Raw genomic sequence first — 26,064 nt, forward strand, 5'->3', positions numbered from 1 at the left:
AAAGCCCGGACAGGAAAGCGCTGCCTGGGGTAGCCTGGCAGCGGGGAAGAGGGCGAAAGGAACCTTTTCTTTGCATCGACCAATCCAAAAAAGTAATAACGGCAGGAACAGAAGGGTGAGGGGATGTAGATATCTTCTACTTGCAAACAGTGAACAGCTGTTTGAGGCTTAGATGACAGCTGAGATTCAAGGACTACACAGCGCTTGGTGTGCTCCTAGGTGCTCTACTGGACTGCTCCCTTTAGCTGCCTTTCCCAGGATTTGGATAACTTTGGCAAGTTGCACACGTCACGTTGGATATGCACATGGATATGTATCCCAAGTCTTTGAGTGCAGGCATTCTTGATGCCAACCTCAATTTTCCTTGACAAATAATTAACTACAGTGATTCCAAACGGAAGATAAATGTATATAAATATAATGTAAATATTCCAAATATTTGAATATATGAATAAATTTATCAAATGCTAAGATAGCTGTTTAAATCTCCAGATGGTTTGGTATGAAAAGAAGTGATTGATAACAATCAAGAAACACACCTTTATGGCTCCAGCTATAACCAACGCAGTCCATATTTTCAGTTTTCCCAGCTTGCATGCTACACCCCTCCCATTTCATACCTGCCTCCTGCAGAAATAAGGTGCATTTCACATTTAGTATTCACATATGCTTTAGAGTTCTCTTTCCATCTAAGGGGAAATACACAATATCATGTATTTGTGTACACACAAAAATACCCACGCACACTCTGCGTTTAGTAGAAATTCATCCTGTTTGCAACTCCAAAATGATGGCAAAAATATAGCCTAGCATAGTACAGGACTCTGAATTTAGAAAATGTAATGACCACTTTGACATCCATTGCATCCTGAGCTGCAATCATAGAACACAGATCTTACGAAGGCAGAACCTGTAGCACATTATACAGAGCCCTCACATGATGTGACAAGGTAGTTGCCAGCCTTGGAGCTGGTATTTGACACTCTTCATCCTTCCATATACACACATCTTTCCACTACTATAACCACTTTACTTGTTCTACTTAAATATTTGTTTCCGTGAACATTTTGTTTTGTATCTGGGCTTACACTGAATGGAACAAGATTTTCTATTAAGCATCTGATTTAATTGTGCTGACAGTGCTCATAGGTCTGCGGGCAGTTTGCTGAAAAAGCTGGATTATATATATTTTTTTTTCCTTGGTGCCCAGATAGGAACTCAAGTTGTATGTATTCAAAGTTTTAAAGCTTATATAAAAAAACTGCTTGCATTTATTTCTATGGTAGCCTAAGTGATTTCAAGTTTGCTCTGTGTTTTGAATGACAAATGTATAGGGAATATACCTAAATTGGGCAACTTAGTCTGTAAATTATAAGTTTAAGTCACATGGCACTTGTTGGCTCACTGTTCCAAAGATCATACTGTAAAGCTCCATTTGCTCACTGCGCATCTTCTTCAACATGAAGCTTTTAAAATTTAGGATGAAAACTACATTATGCAAGTTCGACCACAGGAATTCTTTCGCCCTTGGCAAACACCAAATGCCCGTCCTCAAAATCCTGCAATCAACTGTGAAAATCTTTACTCAAAAGTTAATAAACTCCAATCTTGTGTATTTTTATCACATCTACCTCTTCAGTTGGTAATGAAAATATTCAAGACACCAAGGCCTTACTTGTGAGAGTACTGGATTTTCAGTTTTACAAATGCTAAGAAATATGTTAAAAAAGTGGACTTGATGTAGACAGGATTTCTGTTTTGACTGCGGACAAACTATTTTGGCATAAGGACACAGAAAACTCTATTCTTGAGTTAAAACTTAAATTTCATGAAACCACAGGACTCTGTGTGTAGGACACAGCTGCATGTTCGTAGATCACGGTCAGATATCTAAGTCTGCCATTATCTCCTGTTGACTTTGCTGAGTGAATTATTTCCTCTAGCACCTGAGAGGCGCTGTTCACTGTTTTACAAATTTGGTTGGGAGCTTTTACAGGACTGTTTCTCAGTATAAACCTTTCATGTGCTGCAGTGAGGGTCTTCAGCTCTAGTCAAATGATGTATTGAACTTGTAGACTGTGTCCAAAGCCACCTGCACTCTATCAAATATGATACTGAGGACTTTAAAGTACAGAAATCAGTATTCCTAAGATTCTTTCTTTGACTCCTTGACTTCCTTTCCATTGTCCTTTTTTTTTTTTTTTTTTTTTTTTTTTGTCTGTTCTGACAGATCTTCTGTGTTTGATATTCACAGAATAAAAGGAAAAGACCTTGAAGTGGCAGGCAGTAGACTCAGCCTTAAACCCATCAAGTCAAAAGAGCTTTCAACATCTGGATTTACCTACCTGTACTATTAAAATACAATGTTGAGGTCATGGGGTGGTATGGAATTGAGAAGTTTCACACTGATCTTTATTATTGTAAAGTAACACAGTAAATCCAGGACACAGAATTTACACTCTTGTACAGCACAAGGTAAGACTAGAGTCAGTTTGGTGCCCAAGCTGCTGACATATCAACATCCACTAGAACAAGCACTAAGATAGAGAGAAATGGGGAGATTAAAAAAAATAAAAGCCAAGAAAAGAAAAACTTCAAGGTCCAAAATGTTGCTGTTAGGTTAGGCATGGCACAAGCCAATATTAAATGTTCTGAATTTTAAAAATACCTATATTCCATTTGGGAGTCTGGGAAGTCTTTGTAGCCTAATGTGAAAGCAATGCAAATTCTGCCAGCTCCACTGACCCATGCCTCTCTCCTTCTCTGAACTCAGAACAGTTTGTGCTGCTGATCAAAAGAAGGACTGCAAAGTGCTTCACCTAGTGTTTTTTTTTGTTTTGTTTATTTTTTTTTTAATAACAGTAATTCTATTTCATACACATGGCAGGACACTTGGCAAACATACTGGTGCCTAGCAATCTCATCATGGCCAAACTTCTTGTTGAATGAAAAGTGGACTGAATATATGCTGATAGTACTGTAGTGTTCACTTGTGTTCTGAAACCATGGAGAATGCCTTAGAGCAGGATAAGGGATATAGCTATCCGGTGTGTCTGTGTGAAAAAGCTGTTATCCAGACATTGAAAAAGAAATAAATTGCCCTTAGAATACTTCCATGAACTCACATTCACATTTATCACTCAGAGAAAATGCTGATCAGAGTACCCATATATTTGAAAGAAACACAAGCTAAATTTTTTTCTGCATAAGCACAGAAGAAAAAGCAAAATACCTTACACTGAATTTTTATTGATTTTTTGTGTAAAACACAGTGTATGGAAAAATAGATAAGATCATTACTAATAATTTATAATAGCCCTGTTCAGAGAGACAGCACAAACAGTCTGACAAACACAACTACAAAGAGAATATTACACATGGGAGACATATTATGCTCACTGTAAGACACTGCCAACAAGGCATGAGAAATAATATATAATGACAGAGATCATTGTTCAAGTCAGTTAAACGTGTTACTTATTTTAAAGGCTGTAATCTAATGAATTTAATCTAATGAATTCAAGCAGTATCATATGGTGATACAATATCAGTACTGCAACATATTCATTACATTGATAGAAAATACTACAGGATGAACAGCCAAGAAATCAAAACCTTGTGTATTAGGAGATGCACTGTCTACAAGGACCTATGCATAGTATTCATTACCACTGCATATGTGAAAATATTACACTGAAAAACTGAATCCATCTAATTTTTATGCACCTGATATATCTAACTTTCAGAGGAAAGCTGTTTCCTAATTATATTCATACCTGTGAAATTTATTGCCACTTGGGAACTCATTGCCTTATATTAATTAACTATTTCCTTTAATGCTAGTTGGGCACCTAATACCATACAGACACAAATATCGAGACACACTATTTTATAGGCAATTAATGCCAAATAAAAATATGAATGTACTTTCTTATGTTGGCACATCATATAATTCACAATATTGGAAGAAAAAAATTAAATGTGGCACCAATTCACAGTAACCATTACCACAAGCTGAAGAACTTGCAAAACAATTACAAAATAATTAATCTCGAAATAACTCAAAAATGCTAAATAATTCAAGAACATGTGCACTTAATTAACTTGTACACAGTTGCCACAGTTAATAGAACTGTAAGAGAAAATTAAAGACACATGGAATCTGTAATAAAACTCATTTAGACAATGTTAGGAAAGAATAGCTTAATATCCATGGAAAACAAATAACCTGTTGCTAAATAAATAGAAATCTCCATTTTATAATACATGTACAATTCTGTATCACATATTAAGCACTATTTTTTTAACTGTACAATAATTAAGAGAAATTAGGCTTATTTAATTACTTATTTTCATTAGGCAGTTAAGTAATTTATATAAAACTACACAAAAATAATTTTATAGCAAGCTGCTCCTTAAAATATGTATTTATTCTCCTAAGTAACTAAGATGTCTAAATTAATTTAGTTGTTTATATTTAGGCAATCTAAACGAAACAATTAGCCTCAGGTATTTTTCCAATGAGAAGTCCTATGGTGAGTTCTATAGAAATCAATGTGTTTGGTCAGATGAATAAAGATCCCTTGTGGGACTAAACATATGCTGGATATAAAGTGTGCTAAATGCATGAGCATCATTTACCTTCAGGCTTAACAGTGTCTTGTTAGAGTGAACTGGTCCTTAAAGAACACTACAAAATATTGAATCACAAGTAAACATGCTATTCCAGTTAGAAGTAAATACATGGCCTAACAGGAAACGATGCCATTTTTGTAGCACAAATATTTCACAAAATGCCTTCATATAGTTGATCTAAAAATATTGTCTATTTATTAATACTTCAACATTTCAACCTTTCAAATAACATATAAAATTAAAATAAATTTTTAATTTTCTACACAGTTTGAAAATAGGAATGACTCATCACTATTCTCTCCAGACATCTTTGGCAGTTTAAAATTGAGCAGTTTAATCACTGTTGAAGAAATTTAATGATGAAGTAACTTTTTGCATAGGAAAGAGGGCCAACACATTTCTGTATATACTGTCAGTGGATGCATTACAGTACAATATCTATAGACTTTGACAGTAATATTCAGTTAGTACAATATCATAGTTCTGCAATATTATCACAATTGCATAAAAATAATTAAATAATTGTAGGGAACATGAATGTTAATTACATATTCTACAGAAATGTGAAATTACTGTAAAATAATAGCAGCATATTCAATTTTCAAATGTAGTCAGATTGTCAACAGTAGTACTTTCTGCCTAAATTTGTTCAGAGATATGAAATTCTACTCCCAGTTATACCAGCCAATTCTAGTGATTTTACTTAGGTTTCATGTGCAAGACTAGGGTAGAACGTAGAGTAGTATTTATCCCATTAAAACTTTCCAAGATTTGATGTGTGCTAAGATTTTAAAGTTCATTTTCTTTAAAGGAATGAAGCACAATGCTTCAACCGTGTGTGGGTTTTGCTCTGCAATAATGAAATAGGAAACAGTCCAGGACATTCAATTCTGCAAGCCTTTTAAGAAATAGACACCTTTTGGAATGCAATTACAGACAAAGTTAAGTTAGAAGTTGTAATTGTTACTTCAAATTTCTAAAATGCTTGATAAATTTTTGGAGAATGTAGCTACTAAATACAGTAATCCAGATGCAGCACCTGTCTCAAATAAATCCAAAGTTATTGATTTCCAAGAGGCTGAGAAGTTATGTTAGCAAAAAAATCACTGGACACCTGCTTTCTTTTTGGAAACATGTGCCACTTGTCAGCTATTGGAGATAAGTCTCAAAGACATTAGCCTGACCAATTATAGTCGTTATTATAACTTATTTTTGCAAAAATGGTGAAATAAAATCATTTTCCTTCCAATTGACTCCATCACCAAGGCTTAAAAAGAGGATAAATCTGAGCTTTCCAACTACTTGAAATTGAAAATTTGTGAACTAAAAAAAAGTATCAAATATCTGTTGACACATGTAACAGTTATTTTTTCAAAAAATGTATTCACAAACCTCCATTTTCAAGAAGCATCCATTGGCCTCTCATTCAATACAAAACATGTCTAAAAACATAAAAATGCTTTAATTCTGAAAAAAACATCATGCAAGTATTTTATTTTTCATCTCTAGATTTGAACATGCTTAAAATGAAAGGAAGCTCAACTGTTTCTCCTTTTGTAACAAACCCAGACTTGATGTGTAAGTTTGGAGAATCTGGATACTAGAATAAAAAAAAAATATATTGCAGATATTTTGAATTTGAAATTAAGAACAACTAACATGAATTCTTTAGGCTTAGGTTGGCATAACTGGGGGCAGAGTTTGATTCTAGAATTTTCTTTTTCTGTGAAGCTGTTTGTTTCATTACAAGCAGAGATAATGAGATTTACAGGACCAGTGATGTTTAAGGATAAATTCAAGCTTAATTCTGTATATTTCTGATGCATCATTGGACAAATTCTTACAAAGCAACAAATAATAAGTGAAGGTTCAGCTAAGAAAATCAGAGATTTTTAAACAGTGCAAATATAGATAAGAAAAATATAATTTAATACAAGAAAATTAGGACAAAATACACAATCTGATTCACTGAAAAAGAAGTTTTGCTAATTAAGCAGTAGCAGCCTAAAGGTATGAATTGAGTTTGGTTCTGTTAGAGAAGAGTAATTACTACTGATACAGCTGTAGTAATACATAATTGTGAACTTTATTTAGAATCCAACAGGAAATGCAAATGTCAAGGTTTAGAGATTTTTAAGATAAGAAAAATAATTTGGTTTCTCAAAACTTCAGGCATATCCCAGAGACACTTGTAAAAGTTAGACCTTTATATAAAAATAGAAGATTGGATTTGCACAAAAAGATACTAAGAATTTAAGACACATTCTGGGTAGTTCATCTATAATAACTGAAGCTCCAGTGGAGATACATACAGAACATGAGTATTGTGATGCTTCCAATATATTGGAAGTTTCACAGTGAAAATGGATTTTTTATTGTGGCTGAATTCTCAGCTTTTCTTTTTGTTTTAAAATATTTCCTCATATTTTAAAATCATTGAAAAATCAAAAACTAGGTTACACACATATCTTTCTATAAATGTATAGTATAGTTTTGAATCTTCATTATATGATGTGTGGAAATAAAGAGATGTCAACGGTCTAAAATCCTACAAAATACTTTGGAAAAAAACCAAGACAGTATTAGTTTAATATCCTTTGCTTACAATATGTAAAATAATTGAAACTGGGTTTGCATATTCAAATCATGGAATGGTGTAAAACCACACACAAAAAAATCTATTGTACATGTGCAATAATACACTTAACCAAGTGCAAGGTGCTGCACCTGGGGGATGGATGGATGTGGAGCAGCCCTGCCCAGAAGGAGCTGGGGGTGCTGGTGGGTGAGAGGCTGGACATGACCCAGCCATGGGCACTCACAGCCCAGAGACACAAACGTGCCCTGGGCTGCACCAGAAGCAGCGTGGGCAGCAGGGCAGGGAGGTTTTGTCCCTCTGCTGTGCTCTGGTGAGAGAGACCCCACCTGGAACACAGCACCCAGCTCTGGGTACCAGCTCTGGAAGGGCATAAAGGGCATGGAGTGAGTCCAGAGCAGGGACACTGAGATGGTCAGAGGGTGGGGAACCTCTCCTGTGAGGAAAGGTGGAGAGATTTGGGTTTGTGCAGCCTGGAAGGGATGGCTTAGGAGTGATCTAATTGCAGCTTTCCAGTACTTGAAGAAAACTTTCATGAAAGATGGAGAGGGACTTTTTACAAGAGCATGTAGTGACAGGATGAGGGGAATGGCTTCAAACTGAAAAAAAAAGTAGTCTTAGATTGGGTATTAGGAGGAAAGTCTTTATTGTGAGGGTGGTGAGGCCCTGGAACAGGTTGCCCAGAGAAGCTGTGGATGCCCCTTACCTGAAAGCGTTCAAGGCCAGGCTGGATGGGGCTTTGAGCAACTTGATCTACTGAAAGATGTCAAGGCCCATGAGAGGGGCATTGGAACTTAACTTGTTTTTAAGGTCCCTTCCAAATCAAACCATTCTGTGATTCTGTGATCATTACAAATGAATTTGTTTCAAACTCTGGTTATTTCCTGAAGAATTTACTTTACATTCTGAACTCATTAACCCAGAAATGTGGTTTTAATAGAAGAAACACTGCCCATAAAGTGTCATATTAATAAACACTCTGACACACACGCTCTCAGTCAAAAAAATCTGTAAAGCCTGTTTCTAATAAAATACTGCTGTGACATAACTGTGCAAAGGAACATTAAAATTTTTTAATTTCATAATCATTTGCCCTTTGTAATCCAAAACAAAAATATTTTTGTAGTTATCAGAATCAGTAGTCTTCTAGTTATAAACTTTTCATAGTTTTGGTAAGAGCTTGTAATACATGTCAAGCAAGAGACTTTACATAGGCTCCTACTTAACTAAACTCCTAAAAATGCACATTTATGACAAAAAACCAAAGTCCAAACATGTACAACAGTGTTAACAAATATCATCACATTACAGTTATCCTTTCTGGGGAGAGATGTGGAACAGACCCAGTTACTTCTTCAATAACATGGCTTTTCTCCCATCCTCTTCGAATTCTCCTCAGTTTCCTACTCACACATGGCAAAAGTAACACGATCTTACCTAGGATTACAATGGAAGGCAGAACAAGGGCAAGAACAAAATTTGGTGGTGTATAAAATCTGTAATACTCTCCTTCAAAAGCTCTCTTCCATCCATAAATCAGTACATGGAAAGTACTTATGAGCAGAGCAATGTATCCAAGTGTAGACTGTGAAGAAAGAGAAAATGGGAAAAAAAAAAGAGATATAATATAGCACTTGGTCCTTCACCTGACAGCTCTAACACATTATTTGCATTATTTTAACATTTCTATTAGACATCAAGTTAAAATCTCTTAACTATTTACTACACTAAGTTAGCAATATATGGTTTTAAATTCACATTCTGAAATTTACAGATGAACTGAGCCCTGATTTTCAGAGTATCTCTGCTAACATCTACAGGCCTTAGTCAAAGCTGAAATAAATTATGTCTACCCAAATTCTAAGTAATGGAAATCGACTTCAGGGTAAGTATGCCAATAAGGAACAATTCCAGTGTAGTTACTAGAACAACATCCATTGTGATTGGATATTAAGTTTCCTATATCTTAACTATGAGGATAGATAATTTCCAAGATTCCTGTTTATGGAACAATGTAATTATGTTGAAGAGATTTGGCCTAAAATTGCATATTTTTATCACTCTGAGATGCACAGCTTACTTCTGCCTCACAAAGGCCTACATCCAGTTGTCTGATGTTAGCACAAACCACCCTTTACCTTCTGCATCAGTTCTTGTGACTGGTTAACAGGAATATCTGAACTGCAGGGCTTGGGCGTAATAGCACAAAGCAGTGGTGTAGCTTACCATTAACAGGCAGTGCTGGATAAAAGGTGAAAGAGAGGGTTTCCACAGCAGCCTGCAGAGGAAGGACCTCTCAGCACATGAATCTAGACCTTGCCACAGAAGGTGGTGATAATAGGGGTCGTTCACTAGTTCTGTGAATCTGCTTTTTTAAGGACCCTGTAGCTTTGCAGATTTGACAATGCATCCACCTAAACTTTCCCAAACCATGATAAAAGAATACTACTATTCTTTGACTTCTGGTGGTGATCAATTGAAGAAAAACTCCTTCTGGCCTAAACTAATTTAATGACTAACTTGGCTGGGAAACATTTGTAGAACATCATTGAAACAGAGAAGGAGCATTAATTAAGGTAACTAGGCTACCAACGTATGGTCTAATTTCAGCAAACAGACAGCAAAGAGAAATGCAGCCTAAGGGTCTATAATAGGTAGTGAAAGAATTAATTCCTTCTACCTCAAGATTAAGCAGTTTCTAAGGCAAGAAGAATGTCTGAGCTAATACTATCTGCAAGGATTCACAGCTCTAATGGTAAAAAAGGAAAATATTTCTGTTAATTTCTTGGGACTGGTACCCTGTTTTTTGACCTTTTTTTGCCAATGGTTTCAGGGCTGTTTTGTTAATATCTAGATACAGTGCATATTTTTTCTTAAAAAAACAATTTGTTCCCAGAATATCCCATAGTAAACAGAATACTTAGACAAACACTTGAGGATATGAAAATGGCATATGTGGTATCTGAATGGAACTTCTGGTAAGAAATTTGGACAGCAAACAATATGATCAAACCTGATGTTTTAATACGTTATTGCAGATTTTTGTTGGTATGACTATCCTGAATTCATTGTTTTACCACTGCCTGTAGGGAGAATGGCACAAGTGAATCATATCCCTCATTTCTTCATCAGGATTACTGAGAAATATAACAATTCTTGAAAAAAGAAACAGAAGGAAAATATTATACAGCCATTTCCAGTTATTTTTATTTTAGTGCTTATTTTAATTCCATTTGCAAGCTATAGTTTTGAGACATCTATAAATGTCTTTCTATCTAATGGTCAAAATGGGAACTAAGAAGTACATAATCAGAAGTATATTTTAAACTAACAACAAAAGGACAAGAAAAAGATATGATACACCTGTATTAAGTTCTTTTTTTTTCACTGTGAAGAGCTGCCATATGCTTCTCAGAAGTGTTGGTAGAGCATGTGCTAGTGTATACTGCACAATTTCAACCACACCTCTAAAAAACTAACAAAGACATTGCTATAGATTGTCAGCTACTAATGCTATGTTCTTAAACTGGGCCCTTAATTATCATTACCAGGCTCCAGATGATAATTCCTGTAAGGGCACAGGATTTCTGTAAGCAGCAAGAAGCAACACTGTTTCTTCACTGGTAAATTCACATTGAACAGTGCAGTGAGCAGCAGTATCAGTTGTAATTCTTGGCAACCCTCTGCCTGGACTTTAGGATGGCTGCTGGGAAAAGTGGAAGAATATCTTTGGCTGCTTTGCTTTCTTATCTTTGATAATACTGTGTTTCCTGAAAGCTGAGTAATAGATTAGCACATTTCCTATAGACTCCCAAATCTTTCAGCTTTTCTTTAAGTTCTCCCTGTTTTGTTTCTTTTCCTTCCTGATCAAAGTCAGCTTTTAGCCAATATGGGAGATTCCCAGCCAAGGCCACTGATAAAGTGGACAAACTGGTATTGTTTGAGAAAGGAACCAATAAAAGTCAGAGGAGCAGGAAAGATGAAAGAGAAAAACCCCTAAAATGTTACCAGCAAAATGTACATATTTAGAGACAAAAACATGCTGTGGGGCAAATCTGCTTCAAGAATTTCTACATTCACAATGGTCAAGTAGTTCCATGCAATTTATATATAAAAATATATTTTCTAAACTCTACATTTATGCAAGATATACTTCAGATTCTCTGTGTTACAGGCTATTGCTAAACTTAAAAACTGTGACTGGAATCTTACCCATAAACCTGCTAAATACTCAGGCCTCAGTCCTCTTTACTCTGGGAAAAAAATATCCTGTTCTTGTGGGAGAACCAAGGCAGGGCAGCCCTTCCTCAAAGTGAATGTATGAGAAATACTTTACTCACACTGCCTTCAGAAAACTTTAGGATTGTGCTAGTAGAGAAAAGGAGTATGTACAAAAAAAGTCAGCTTCCTACCACTCAAATGGCAGATTTGTGTAATTTTTTGCTAAAAACCATGAAGTTTAGCTTTCAAAACCAATCTGCTCTGTTCACTGGCACTTTAAAGGATGGCTTTTGGACTTAAAGTCTTGGACTGGAAAACAAAAGCAGCAATCATTTATGTTTACATTATGTATTTACAGTTTAACTTTCCTCCCTAGACTGAAGGACCCAGTGCAGCATAGCTTGCAGACAGCATTCTCCATTTCCTTGTATTTTATGTGAACACTCAAGGACTGGTTTCAATAAATGTCTTTTTTTTCTGTTTACAGTTGTTGGTTTAAGCTGTTTATTTTGCCTGCTCTGACAAAATATGAATTCTTTTGTATTTCTTGCCTAAGTCTTCCTTTGCTCCTTATCCAAATATATTTAGATGAGAAAAATAAGAATATTGAAGTGGCATTTAAGAAAACTGATGCATTAGTTTATCAGCCCCAGCTTTCTTCCCTGCTGCTTTTCTCAGTAAACTTCAGCTCTGGGTTATGTTAAGGTCACTGCAAAGTTTCACACTGAGTTTCAATCATCTAGGGTCTCCTACTGAGAAAATTCTTCATCACCGTCTCATTCTGTGGTTCCTCTATCTGGATGTTATGACTGTTCCTTTCAAGTAATCAGATCTTTGTTTTGTACAGTGGTCAGCTCTGGACTGTAGCAATTCCTGTTTTCTGCTGGTCTCTTAGCTCCTTATAGGACTGACACAGTAATTTCCTTTTGCACTATTAAACCTTCTCATATCTCACTTTGTTCATATGCAGTAAAGGAGCGGAGCCTGCACTGCTTGTCCTCTCAAAGTCCTTTTCCCTTGATGAAGCAGGCTGGAATTTTTGGGGCTGCTGACACCTGTGTTTGAAACCAGGCTAGGTAAGATGGAGACATCTCCAAAATAATTCAGTATATCAAAGACAGCAATGACTTCTGTGCAAAAATATTGACAACTGGTGTTTCTTTAGATTATTAGGAAGAGTGTGTTCAAAGACTTTTGAATTACTGTAGGTTGGGGAGATGCTGCTTAGGGCTTATTCTGCTGGAACAAGGCTAGTCTATACTGCACATTTTAATAAACTCAGATTTTCCTAGTAGGACTCAAAGAATGAGTATGTTCTAGTGGTAAAACTATTTAGAAGAGGCCAATTCCTTATTATGATGAAACTGCATTTGCTAAGATGAGCAAGCAAGAATGGGAAGTGCTGAAGTGGGACACGGAGTGTGCTGACTGACTGATTCTTGTCTGCCAGATGTGAAACAAGTTCAGCAGCTGTTGTGGTAAATCATCTGAGATTCAGGACTAAAGCTAGAGACATACTGCTTTTCCCAGCTGAAAGAATAGCAGCAATGGGATGACAGGTTAGTAGTTCTGTTGTTTGTTCCCCTTATTTAGAGAAGACTGAGAAATTTAAGTTCCATTTTCCTTAATTTCCTTTCACTGCACTTCAGTAGAAGAAAAGTATAAAAGAGAGGAAGTATTATAACGTTTTATCTGTTCTCCTTGCATACTGGGGACAGTGAAACTTACACAGACATACAGACTCCTTTTACTCTAGTAAGTAATCACTGAAAGTCTGTTTTCTGATTGAAAAAGGCAAGAAGACTTTTTTCACAAGTAACTAAATGAAGAGTAACTTACATCCTGAGAATTAATGACAAAGTAAATACTTATTAAGTAAACTTTTAGTAGGTCAATACTTTTGTGATTAAGAATTGCAAATAATCATAGCTCATTACCAATATCAGTTTTATCTTCTGCACATCATGCAGTATGAACTGTAACATACATCCAGAGCAAACAACTTACTCCCAAACAAATTCCTCAAAATACTGACAGATGGGTCATTAAAGTTCATAACTATTTAAATATGAAACTATTTTGACTTAATTTACAATGGAAATAACTGCAATAAGTAAGTAGTTGTAGATACATCATTGTGATTGTTTTGTGGGTTTAGACTCAATCACACAAGCATGAGATTTGGAAATATGAGTAAGGAAAAATAAGACAAAAATGCTGTGTTTGTGGCTGTAAGTTATTAGTGGGTAAAGGCATCATGTTACTCACAAGTGAATACATATTTTTCCCTTTTGTACTAATGTTTTATATCACCCAACAGCAGTACTATTGTCCCCACACAGAGAACTCTAAGTGGCAGAGATGTTTTAACAATACACTTGAGTATTTAGTCTCTCTGAAGGCTCAAAGCCTTCAGAATATGACTGTGAATAAACAGTTCTGTCACTTTGAAAAACTTTTCAGCCAACTTTCTGTAGGTCTACCTGCAGTTTTCTAGCAATGGAAATCATAAGGGAAGACATTGCAGACCTCAAACAACTACAGCCATTGAAGTGTTCCCCACCATCTCTTTAAAAGTCTGTAAACTATGAAGCACAACCCAAGCCCTGAACTTTCAAGTCAGTGCCCACATTCTGAAGTGAACAGGACTCAGAATTAGGCAATACTATTAGGCTAACCTTAAAAAAATGTTAATCAGAAGAGACTGAGCCAAGACTACAGTACTAAAGCCAAAGTCAGAAAACAAAACATAACAAACCCCAAAACTGTGCACTCTTAGGAATTTTCACCCGACTGAATCCTAGTAAAATTTCTTATACCTGACTGCTACCTAAAACTATGGGCAATTATGTGTAAGAGCAAGCATGGAGCTGCTCATTAAAGCCCGTATTTTTCAGTATTTAATGCTGGTTGGATTTGCATGTTCTAGGTAATTACCTGAGGAAGACATGCAGCAGATGGTGTTCCAGGGCCTCGAAAAGCCTCTGATTTTAACTAGCAAAGCTTCCGTTTTTACTAGTGGGTATTTTCAGCTAATGGGAATAATGCAGTTGAGAGCTGTGTCAAGTCCCACAGCAGACAGGAAGCAAAACTTACAATGGCACCATGGCTGTCAGAAGGCTGTGCAATGAAAATCCTGCAGGGCAAGTTAAATCTTCAATTTTAATAGCTGCATGCATCTACCTATACAAGTATCTCATCAGTATCACTGCATTTAGTAGGTTTGTCCAAATTTATCTTTGAATTTAGCAAGAAATTCTAAGAACAGAAAAGAAATAGACTAGTGAACATTTGGTCCTTGTTATATTGGTTCTTTAAGATCAAGAAGTGTAAAATGAAAAGTCCAGTTCTAACACTCATGAAATGCTTAATGTGCCTTCATAATAACATATTTGCTAAATAACTGTTTTTATTGAATTACCAGAGACAGAGGGAAAAAAGGCTCTTTGTCACATTGCAATAAGCTTTTGTTCATGATCTTGATCATGATCAAGGGAATTCTTTTTAACACCAAAACTCCCTTATTAAAAAAGCAACACACCTGAATAAAACTGAACTCCCTCCAGTTTAAGGCACTGTTTACTGAAGGGATGGAAGTTACTGCCAGCAAAGAAAGCAATCCAAGACTCATTATTCCAAATGAGATATACATTTCAATTCGCCACACTTCTTCCTCATTCCAAGAATTTTCAACATTTGCATGAACCTGATGAAAGAGCAGAAAGGAAGAACTTTATTCTAAAGAATATTAAAAATACCAACAGAAGTTATTTTGCTGACTTAAAGTTCACAGTCACAGGACAACTATTAAATGGGGTCAAATATTTCAGAGGTTTCTTCATGCCTGGGAGAAAAACAGCTATTTGCTTACTTCTGGTATTGGCTCTTGCCAGATTAAAAATATGTTAAACATGGAAATTTAGATGAGATGCTAAAAGAAAATGTAACATTATATACCATTTACAACAATACTGTTACAAAATTGGGTAATTCTGCACACTTTTATACACTGTAAAAAAGGAGTTGTGTTCTTCAGACACTGCAAAATTAAATTCTGCAACATAAGTTGGATAAACCTGCAATTTATTTCTAGTTTGTTACATTTAGAAAGAGTTTAGCATAATTTCCTTCAGCTTTTCTATGCTGAGTCCAGGCTTGTTTCTCTCTTTCACTATTGACATCAGCTTTTTCCAAGATAGTTCTTTCTGGAGAGCTTTACCAGAAAAAAGAAACAACTGAGGACCTGAACAACTAAGAAAGTGGATATTCAGTTATTTTTTCCACTTCCAGGTTAATTGTTGCAATAGGACATGTCTTGAAAAAGGTGCATGAAAAATACCAGCAAGTGAGAGTTTTACAGTATCATTAAAATGAAGATAATTTCTTAGTAAAAGTACCAATGAATCCTTTAGTATTACTAATTTTAAGTGTGAATTACGATTTCTTGCTGCCTAATATAGTTTTGCCCTTCCCATCTTTCTCTTAAGTTCAGTTTTTGATGATACTCTTTTGGAGCTTGTGACACTCCCTGTTAATTTGTTACATTTCATTTTATTTCCTTATTTGATTTTCCTTTATGTTCTATCACATCTCTCTTTCCTACAGGTTTTATGTGGTGAATGGCAATTCTGCTTTTCTGCCACTTTAAAGGTTGCAATAAGCTGTCTCACTGAGATAACAGCATGAGACCCTCTTCTACAGGATGACAAATTTGCTGGAGAATGTTTCAGGGTTATGCAAGATCAATTGTTCCTGGAAACTATGAGTCAATTTCTATTGCCTGCAATAGATGATGTCCACAGAATTTTAAAATAAAGTATTTTTAGCATTGGTCCAAAATGTTACAAAATATCAGCATCTTCTTTTTTTTATTTTTGGAATATAGAAGTATCTGTAAGTATGATTACAGTATCTGCCCTTGTACTTTTCATGTATTTGTAAATGCACTTAGAGTATACATACTTGCCCTATGTGTTAAGTATACATAGAAAGGACCATGCTTCAAAATTTTCCTGCTGTTGCTCTTATCCTGTCTATCCAACACTCTTCTTATGCATATGTTATCAGGAATTTCAATAGGACATGTCCTTGATTCCCCCTGTCACACAAACTTGACTGCAGATTGACCCCCAAGGTGGGCAAAATGCACAGGTATTTCTTTTAGTCTCCTAATTTGGCACCACCTATTCATAAGATTACCCACAACATTTTATGCCAAAAGCAATAGAACAGATCAAGAAAAACCCAATTATTGCATTCAGGAGCCATATTCACCCAGCTAAGGCATTTTTGGCTTATTGAACCAGACTGTCTTACCTGTTGATAGGCCATGTTGAGGAACAAGTAGCGCTCTGATCTCCTCATAGGCAAGCAGAGGCTGTACACCACGTGCACTGCTGCAAAGAAAAAACTGAGCAGCCCAAGCTGCTTCCGACACTGGAGCCAGCTGTCCAGCCAAGGAGGAAACCGCCGATACTTGGTGCCGTGGTAAAGCTGATAGGCAGCTGCAATAAGTCCTGATAAATACACTAGAGAAAGCAAAGTGATAGCAACAATTGGCAGAGTCTTGTTCACAATCTCAATGGGAATCTTGTAAAAGTCACTCTGCTGATTTCTCATGTAGGGATGGATGACATCTCTGACAAAGGAATAGATGAAGAAAAATGTTGCCAGGCTAATGGCAATCACTACAGGCCCCTTCCACAGGGTGAACAGCCGCAGAGGCAGGTTTTCAATCTCCCTTGAAGATGACAGTGCCCCTAAATCAACAGGAATGAAACTGAGCTGACGGGCAAGCTCAATAACTTGATGGCGAGCCTGAACGTTGTTACTGCAAATATAGACCTGTTGGGAAAGTCAAGGGAATTATCTTTAGGCAGAGAAAAAGACTCAAAGGTTAACAAAACACCAGCAAAACCCACCAAAATCTTTAAGGGCTTCCAAACTAAAGCTACTACACAATTGCTAAAACTGTACACTTTATCCCAGCTCGTATCACCAATATGACAATAAAATTACATAAAAATCTAGCCAAAGTGCAAATATGCACACTGGTTTATCAACAGAGTAACCACAACAAAATTGGCTTTTTCTTGGATTTAATACTGGGGGATGTCTTGGTAGTCTGTACACCACAACCTGTCATACTGAAATGTCTACAGGACTGGAGTAACTTGAAGCAACAGCTAAAAGCATTTGAGAAAACCCAAAATCTCTCAAAAATACAGGAATCTTGAACAATGATCCTTAAACAATCATAGCATACACAGAGTGAGAAGCAGCAAACTGTGTAATCTCTCCATGGGTAACAATTTCAGCTTAATTTCACAACCCAGATTTCCACAGATTTCAGATTTGAGCATTTAACAGAAAAGACAAAAACCAGCAGCCAAATAAGAACTTGTTCTAAAGACCAGTTAATTATACAGTGAAAGAAGTGTACTGCTATAAAGTATTTGAAGGTTCTGTTAAAATTTACAATGGGATATAGTTTGCCCAACACTATTTGCTGATCACCTGCACTGAAGTAAATATGATCTATTTTGACTGATGTGAGTTATTTTTAGTGTAGTGCTATTCTGAAAGGGGATAAAAGAAGTATGGTGAAGTTTTTTTTTAAATTATGCTAATTCCATATCAATTCCTTTCCATTTAAATCTATGTGAAGTGCCAGAAAACTGAATTAGTCTCCAGCAGTCATGTTACATTAGTTATTTCTTACATATTTCTCGGATTTCATAAAGCTGTGAAGGACTGCATGCTTGCACAGGCTTAAATCCTTTACATCACCTCAGCATAAAAAAACATAAAGGTGCATTTTCCATATGCAGGATGGATGTGCAGAACATACTGGGAAGGCATTTGAACATGATGTTCCCAAGCAGCCCCGGATCAAATGAATGATTACTTAGAAACATATGTGCCTCCTTCTGTTCCCTCATATTTATGATTTTGGGGCACTCTAAAAGCTAGATAATATCTTTCAATCACTCTGCTGCTACATTGAATGCAAGTATTTTTAGAACAGCTGATTCCGAGTTCTGGGATCAGGACCTCAGATTTCTGTGCATCTCTTTTGCTGCAACTAAAACACACTGGGAAAGACTGTCTCTACCCTTGTATAAAGTACAGAACATATTTCCTGTAGAAAACATTAACACCTAACTCTTCTCCTCTGTCTGTAGTCATTGAAAGGTCAATTTTTCACCCTAAGATAGTATCCACATTTCCTCTGCAATCTTTAAAGACAATCAGGCAACACAGGAAAAAACTGCACCACTTACTTCATTTGCCTTACAGTGGGATGAACTAAACTCTGGAGGTTTTATTGGCTACTTAAATGTAAGTGAAAGGTCCAACATTTTAGGCATGTTAAGTCAGGGAATGTAAATCTCATGAGTTCTGGCTGTTACACTCAGTTCCTGTCATTTTCATCTTAAAAATAAGTTAAATTAATACAAATAAAAACATTTACCTGTCTGCTGGCATCCTTTGGTCCTAACTGCAGTGACCAAGCTGAAATGACATTGAATCCTTTGACAATTAGGGAATCAGGAAAAAGTGATGCCAAGTACTCTGCATTGGAGTCTGGATATTGGTCTACTCTTGTATTATTGCTGACATCAATCAGAATTTTACCAGCAAGTAGATGTTTGAGATCCCACAAGGAGATGTAATGTTCTCTGTGTATGGCTACAAAAATGATGTTTGTTTTAGTTACTGCATCTTCATGGTGAGTGACATCAACCACGTGGGGAAAGAAGTCAGCAGCATGTTTAGGGTTTCTGCTCCCTACGACCACGTGGTACCCACATCTGATAAGTCTGATTGTCAATGACTTAGCGAAGTCTCCACTTCCAATGATGCCTATTGTGACCTTACTGGCATCCTTGATGCCATTGGCAACATTTGGTAGGAAAGCTTCATTGAGGTTCTTGGGACTCCCCATCATGGAGATTGATTCCATACTTCCAAGACACCAAACCTAAAATTATTTCTTTAGAGGAAAAAAAAATAGAGAAGAAAAGAAAAAAGAAAAAACAACAGAAAAAGTCAGCATCATACAATTTTATGAGACCAAAATATCCATTAACACCTCTGGAAGCAAAATCTTTGGTTCTAAGTTTCATATTATATTTTCTCCTTAATCAAGTATGTGATAATTAATTTTGTTTTACAATATGTCACCAATAGAAGGAGAAACAAGAAACATAAAGTACTTCAAGCACTTCAATAATACAGCTACTCAAGTAAACAACAGTATTTTCATCTTCTCCTATTTCTTACCTTCCACTGCACTGGAATACTGGCCCACAAGATAACTTTGTGCTCCTGAAACTAATGATCAATAGAATAATGAGTAGAAACATGTAAAGAAAATTGGAAAACAGTAGAATATAGAGAGCACTAGCCTGTGATCAGCATGAGATCAGTGAGTACATGGAAGCTGAATTCCATTAAGAGTTTATGCAGGTTATTACTGCTACATCCACTCCTGGCCATGAAGGAGGAGATGCAAAGGTCTGAAAGCTGCAAATGTCATGACACCATGACAAACATCTACCTGACATACTCACCTGTCAGCCTGGAAAATGGGCAGCCCATGTGGATCCAATGGCAAAAACAAGAAAGAAGTTTATCAAGACCTAGTAGTGAGATGACTAATGACATTTCTAGGTCAGACTGCTTGGTCTAGCCATGGATGTGTAAGGATTAACTGTGGATGCAAGGGTAAAGGATTCAAGGCCATGAGTCACAAATATGCTTAAAACAATTTTCTATCCAGGCAAGTAAGATAAATCCTGGAGACAAACACATGGGACAGCCTTCCATAAAAAGCTAATGGCAGGAAGAGACAGATTTCACACAGTAATTAAAGAGAAGATAATTTCAGGACTCAAATTCAGTGTAGTAAGGGATGTTTGGAAGAACAGAAGCTAAGGCTTGCAGAAAAATAAAATAAATACTGCTATATCCTTGGTCACAGAACTGCAGTAAAGCTCTAACAAAGACATTAAAATGCAACAAAACAACCCTTGGGAGGGAAGCCTTCACATGAAACCACAGTTATGACCTAGGTAGCTCTGCATTGTTGGGGGATGTTGACCCTGGCTGGAGGCCTGGTGTCCAAAAAGATGCTGCTCTATCACTCCTCTCATCAGCTGGGCTGAGGAGAGAAAATACCATAAAAGGATCATGAATTCAGATAAGGACAGGGAGAGATCACTCACCAATTACCACCAGAGGCACACCAGACTCTACCTGGGGAAATTAACTCACTTTATTACCAATCAAAATCAGAGCAGGATAATGAGAAGTAAAACAAATCCTAAAGAAACACCTTCCCCTCACCCCACTAAGTTTCTTCTTGGCTTAACTTTATTCCTGATTCTCTGCCTCCTCCCCCTCTGCAGCACAGGGAGACAGAATGGATGTTACAGATAGTTCTTCCCATGCTGTTTCTGCTGCTGCTTCCTCCTCAGGAAGAGAAGTCCTTCTCCTGCACCAGCATGAGGTTCCTCCCACAGAAGAGTCCTCCACATACTTCTCCAGTGTGAGTCCTGCCCACAGGCTACACAGTTCTTCACAAACTCCTCCAGTGAGGTCCCTTCCACAGAGTGCAATCCCTCAGGAACAGGCTGATGCAGGGTGGCTCCCCATGGGGTCACAAGCCCTACCAGGAAACCTGCTCCAGTGTGGGCTTCCCATGGGGTCACAGCCTCCTCTCAGGCACCCACCTAGACTGGTGTGGAGCTCCTCCATGGGCTGAGGGTGGATCTCTGCTCTACCATGAACCTCATGGGCTGCACCACAGGCTGCAGTGCTTAGGGCACCTTCTCCTCCTCCTTCTTTGCTGGCCTTGGTGTCTATGTAAGTTGTTTCCTTCACATCATCCTCACTTCTGCAGCTGCAATTACATTTTTTCCCCTTCTTACCTATGTTATCCAAGAGGTGCTGCCACCATTGCTGATGGGCTGGGTCCTGAGTCCATCCCAGACCCAGCTGACACTGGCCCCATTAGACACAGGGTAAGACTCCTGCAGCTTCTCACAGAAACCACCCCTACAGCATTCCTTGCCATTCTGCTACCAGTCTTGCCAGGCAAAGCCAATATAATCGTAGAACAGGAATAAATTCTGAAAATTAAGGAAGCAATGAGGAGAGGAGCAAAAAGAAATTGTAAGCTTGCTGTCTTGGGAGCAGTCAACAACAGATACACAGAACCTTTTCCTGAGCCACCATCCAAGAGCTGATATGATGGTAATTAATCATCAGTGGGGGTCATTAACAAGACATTGCCTAGTAATATAGCATGTGTGGTGAACAACTTCCCACAATAAAAAGTAGCTTTGTGTTTCAGAAATTAGAGAAAGCTACTAGGAGAATGGGCACTTTTCATTTCAGCTTTGACTAGAAGGTACAAACTCACTGAAACTGCATTCAGAAAAAGCAATACATGAAAGTGACCACAAACTTAGTTTTCAAAGAAAAGGTTCTAACAGTGAATGCTTCTGGCAGAGGCAGAGCACAAAGATTTTTATGTATTCACTCAAAAAAGCATTGACTTTTTCCTTACCATGTGACCTGAAATGCAATTAACACATGACCAAACTACCAGTATTTCCTGTATCAGGATGGGTTTGCACCCAGGAACATAATGAGAATATATGAGGTAAGAGATGTAACTGGATATGACAGAGCATGTATGCTTTCACCATGTGATTACAGCAGCCCATTTCAGTGCATACATTAACCAGAACGTGCTGCAAAACTTTGAGACTGAAAGAGAACCACCATTAGGAAATGTGTACCAGTACCATTTAACCATGCTGCAGCCTACTTTCAGTTTTAGTCCAAAGGATCCTGGGGACAGTGGACACACAGGACTTAATGAATGAATTGCTCTGGTGAGCTGAATTTGGCCTGCTGGCCAAAGTTTCTCACTGCCTGTTCTAAGGAAAATGCAGTGTAACAGAATCAAACTAACAGAATTCATAAAAAACACTCAGGGAACAGGCTGATGTGACTTTTAGACAAGTCATCTAAGAGATGGACAAGAGCAGAGAGCAAGAGCTTACTGAAACAGACTATTAAATGGACAACTGCAATTCAGAGGCAAGAGTGTGTAAGACTCACATATATGCAACAGGAGATCTTTCCTGACCTGAAAAATCACACAAGATTAAAAAAAAAAAAAAAAAAACAAAAAACTAAAAATTGTGTGCATGGCTAAGGAGCACTATAAAAAGACAAAGAGACAGTGCTATCATGTAAGGATAAAATCAGAACAAGGATGGTACAGAAGTGAGTTTGTAACTAGTGAAGAAGATAAATGGCAACAAGTAAAATTTCCATAAATGCCATAAAAAGACAAAAGGCAGAAGGCAAAGTTAATAACTTAAAAGGAAAAGCAGTAAGTTATAACTCATACAAAGTAGGATGAGTTGTTAAATGTCTTCTTTATTTCAGCGCTCAGCAGAAAAGTCAACCATGAATAGGTTTAAATTTAAAGAAATTTCCTTCTACAAGGAGACAGACGGTGAGGTCAAAGTGGAAAAGGTAAGTTTAGAGTAAAGGATAAAGTTAAAGATAAGATAAGGATTTTCAAGTCAGCAGACACTTAAGAAATCAGCCCACAATGCTTAAAATTCTGACCAAAGCAATATCTTCAGAACTAAAGAGATTACAAGACAGGCAGACTAAACACATATTGCTAAAAGGAGGGAGGACCACTAAGGAAAACAAAGCTTAATTTCATCCCTGAACAGATTTTTCATCAAGTTGTTGTGCAATCAGATATTAAATAAATGGGAATCAAATGATAAGAAGCAGCTGAGGTAGATTGTTCAGGAACAGATTCCAAAAAAACCGACCTTCTTTTACGAACTCACTGATTCCGGAGTTATAAAAATTAACAAAAGTGACATAGGTTTGTCATATGCCCTTCAGTTAGCTAGGAGCACATCACAGAGCTGTGTCAGCCAGGCGGTGACCCGCGCGAAGAGCTGCTCCCGGGAAATGAAGGAGAAGCGCGGCCGGGCAGGCGCCGCTCGGGCGGCACTCACGGGGCGCGGGGCTGGCGGCGGGCCGGGCGCGGAGATCCAGCCCCGGGCAGCTCGGCGGGGCCCCGGGCCGGGCCGGCATCTCCAGCTGCAACGACAACACCGCCCGTGGCAGCAGCGGAGCCGGGCAGCGCCGCCGGGCCCGCCCGCCGCGGGGCGGGGGCTCGCCGGCCCCGCCAGGTACCGGAGCGCCCCGCGGCTGCCCGAGCCCGGGCCGCAGCGCTCCGCGGGGCGCGGGCACCGCCGGAGCCCGCCCGGACGCGGCCGCGATGGGCAGCAGGGAGAGCCCCGCGGGCCCGGCGGGGATGGGGCCCGTCCCGCCCGGCCCGGCGCGCTCACCTCCGCCCGGCCGCCGGGAGCTCCGCGCCGCCGCCGCTCGGCTCGCAGCCGGGCCCGCAGTGCCGGGCGGGCGGGAGGCGGCGCCTCTGCCGCCGCTGCGACCCGCCCCCTGCGGCCGGGCGGCTCCGGGGGCGCGGGGACCCTGGCGGGTGGCGAGGGGACCGTGAGGCCGCAGGTGTGTCCTTGCGGCAGGAGGGCCGGTGGTGTGCTGGGGGCATCGGGAGGAGTGCGGCCAGCAGGTGATCTTCCTCCTCTGTTCGGCCCTGCTGAGGCCACATCTGGAGTGCCGAGTCCATTCTGGGCTCATCAGTGCAAGAAAAACCACTGCAGAGCGTCCAGGGGACGGCAAAGATGATGAGGGATCTGGAGCATCTCTCTTAGGAGAGACTGCGGGAGCTTGGCCCGTTTGGTCTGGAGAACTGAGAGGGAGTCTCATCAATGCATAGAAATATCTCACGGGTGTCAAGAGAGTGGTTCTTTTCAGTGGTGCCCAGCAACAGGATATGGAGCAATTGCCATAAACCAAAACTCAAAAATTTCCACCTCAACATGAGGAAAAACTGCTTCACAGTGAGGGTGGCAGAGCACTGGAACTGGCCACCCAGGGAGGTTGTGGACTCTGCCTCTGGGGGCATTCAAAACCCACCTGGATGCTTTCCTGTGTAACCTGCTCTAGGTTACCCTGCCTCGACAGGTGTTGGTTAGATGATCTCCAGAGGTCCCTTCTAACCTTAGCAATTCTGTTACTCAGCAGAGCTGGACCTGGGGTGCTGCTGACACAGGAGCAGCTGTGAGCAGCTGGCTCATCCCCAGATGAGCTCATGGCCTGGAGGGCAAAACGTGCCTCCAGGCCCTGCCCTGCCTTTGCCCAAGCTGTTCTTCAGCAGGAATTGATCACCAGCCCCCTTTCCTTTTGCTCTTCTGGCAGAAGGGTGTTGCTGCAACCAGTGCCAGCTGCAGGGCTGTGGAATCGTACCATCATATGTCACAGAACTGATATATGGGTTGGAAGGGACCCTTGAACGTCACAGAGTCCAACACCCTTGCAATGAGCATCAACATCTTTAGTGATCTGGTTGTTCAGAGCTCCATCCAGCCTGACTGAATGTTTCCAATGATGGGGCACCCACCACTTCTCTGCCCAACTTATTCCAGCATTTCACCACCCTTCTCATGAAAACAGATTCTAGGGGAGTGCTGGGTGTCCCTGCAGCCCAGAATAGCTTCCCAGGTTTGGTTAGTGGGGAGGTCACTCCCCATGTTTGCTCTGTGCCCAGTATACTCTATGTAGGTGGGAGCTGTGCTCTAAGCTCAGTGTTACTCAAAATGAGAAATACATGGTTTAGCCACTTAACAGCAAAGCTGAGCCCCAAGATCTGAATTCTATCTTGTTGACATGGAAATTTCCAGTTGAAGACAAATGGAACTTTTCCCTGTAAAAGCATAGCTTCTGATTTTAACATCTTCTGATTTACCTAATAAATTCTACCTTCCATTAACCTCTGCTGTGTATATAACAAGGTATAATCCTCAATTCTTTGTTTTTAATGCATTTCAAACTGATCAACCCACATGAGAATGTGTCTCTCACGTTGCAGCAAAAACTGATGAATGCACAGGTGATTGTGCATGAAAGAAGCCATATGATGACACTGAAACACTGAAGGTAACAGTTTTCATCTTTTGTGTGTGCATGCTGACTTGTTTCTATAATGTTTTAACCAAGGACTTAAACAAAATTAACCATGCAATCAATACAAACATCTGTTTCCATATGTAATCATGACAATCATGCTGCAGAATTTGAAAAGATGACTGTGGCACTTTTCTGTTGTAGTTCAGAAGCCATTCATTCCCCTTCCCAATTACTAAATAAGTAATTTTCTTGATGTTGAAAACATATTTTTTTAAAGTTTCTGGGTTTTTTTTGGTAAACAGGTGCATGGAAACTGTATTGCTTGATTTTCAGCTGTATATTGCTGCATTTTCCAATATTCTCCTTTGCTACTGATTCAAAAGTCATTGTCCCAGGCTTGTTTTTTGGTAGCCAATACAGCTATGATAATATGAGCTCAAAAATTGTAGTCCAGTCAACAAATACATCAAAATAAAAAAGCAGAAAGTTCTTTCCTGCATTATTTGTGGTTGATTCTCTTTATATGCTACTTTATGTGACTTCTGTTACCAGAAAAGTATTTACATGAAAATGAG

At 38.7% G+C, this 26,064-nt stretch overlaps 1 protein-coding gene across 2 annotated transcripts; it reads right to left on the reverse strand.

Annotated features, from left to right (window-relative positions):
* Positions 1–2,823: 2,823 nt before the first annotated feature.
* Positions 2,824–23,648, reverse strand: STEAP2 (STEAP2 metalloreductase). Of its 2 annotated transcripts, none has more exons than XM_056484609.1 (5): positions 23,326–23,648; positions 18,927–19,436; positions 16,769–17,296; positions 14,994–15,158; positions 2,824–8,816 (listed from the first exon to the last, which is right to left on the reverse strand). In XM_056484609.1, the coding sequence occupies exons 2-5, from the start codon at positions 19,416–19,418 to the stop codon at positions 8,532–8,534; spliced, it is 1,470 nt and encodes a 489-aa protein (XP_056340584.1). In that variant the 5' UTR covers positions 19,419–19,436; positions 23,326–23,648; the 3' UTR covers positions 2,824–8,531. The 2 variants fall into 2 exon arrangements, with proteins under 2 accessions (XP_056340584.1, XP_056340583.1); XM_056484608.1 differs by having other exon boundaries at positions 18,927–19,448.
* Positions 23,649–26,064: the final 2,416 nt, after the last annotated feature.

This window comes from Oenanthe melanoleuca, chromosome 2 (genome assembly GCF_029582105.1).
Source record: "Oenanthe melanoleuca isolate GR-GAL-2019-014 chromosome 2, OMel1.0, whole genome shotgun sequence".
In the NCBI taxonomy this organism is placed as follows: Eukaryota; Metazoa; Chordata; class Aves; order Passeriformes; family Muscicapidae; genus Oenanthe; species Oenanthe melanoleuca.

What these genes read in the sequence shown, in the direction of transcription:
- STEAP2 (XM_056484609.1), bottom strand. Translation starts at nt 19,418, where the DNA reads ATGGAATCAATCTCCATGATGGGGAGTCCCAAGAACCTCAATGAAGCT. An exon ending in TCAACATGGCCTATCAACAG is followed by an intron (nt 15,159 to 16,768) that starts GTAAGACAGTCT and finishes CTCTTTCATCAG; the next exon opens with GTTCATGCAAATGTTGAAAA. An exon ending in GGGAGTTCAGTTTTATTCAG is followed by an intron (nt 8,817 to 14,993) that starts GTGTGTTGCTTT and finishes CTTTCTTCACAG; the next exon opens with TCTACACTTGGATACATTGC.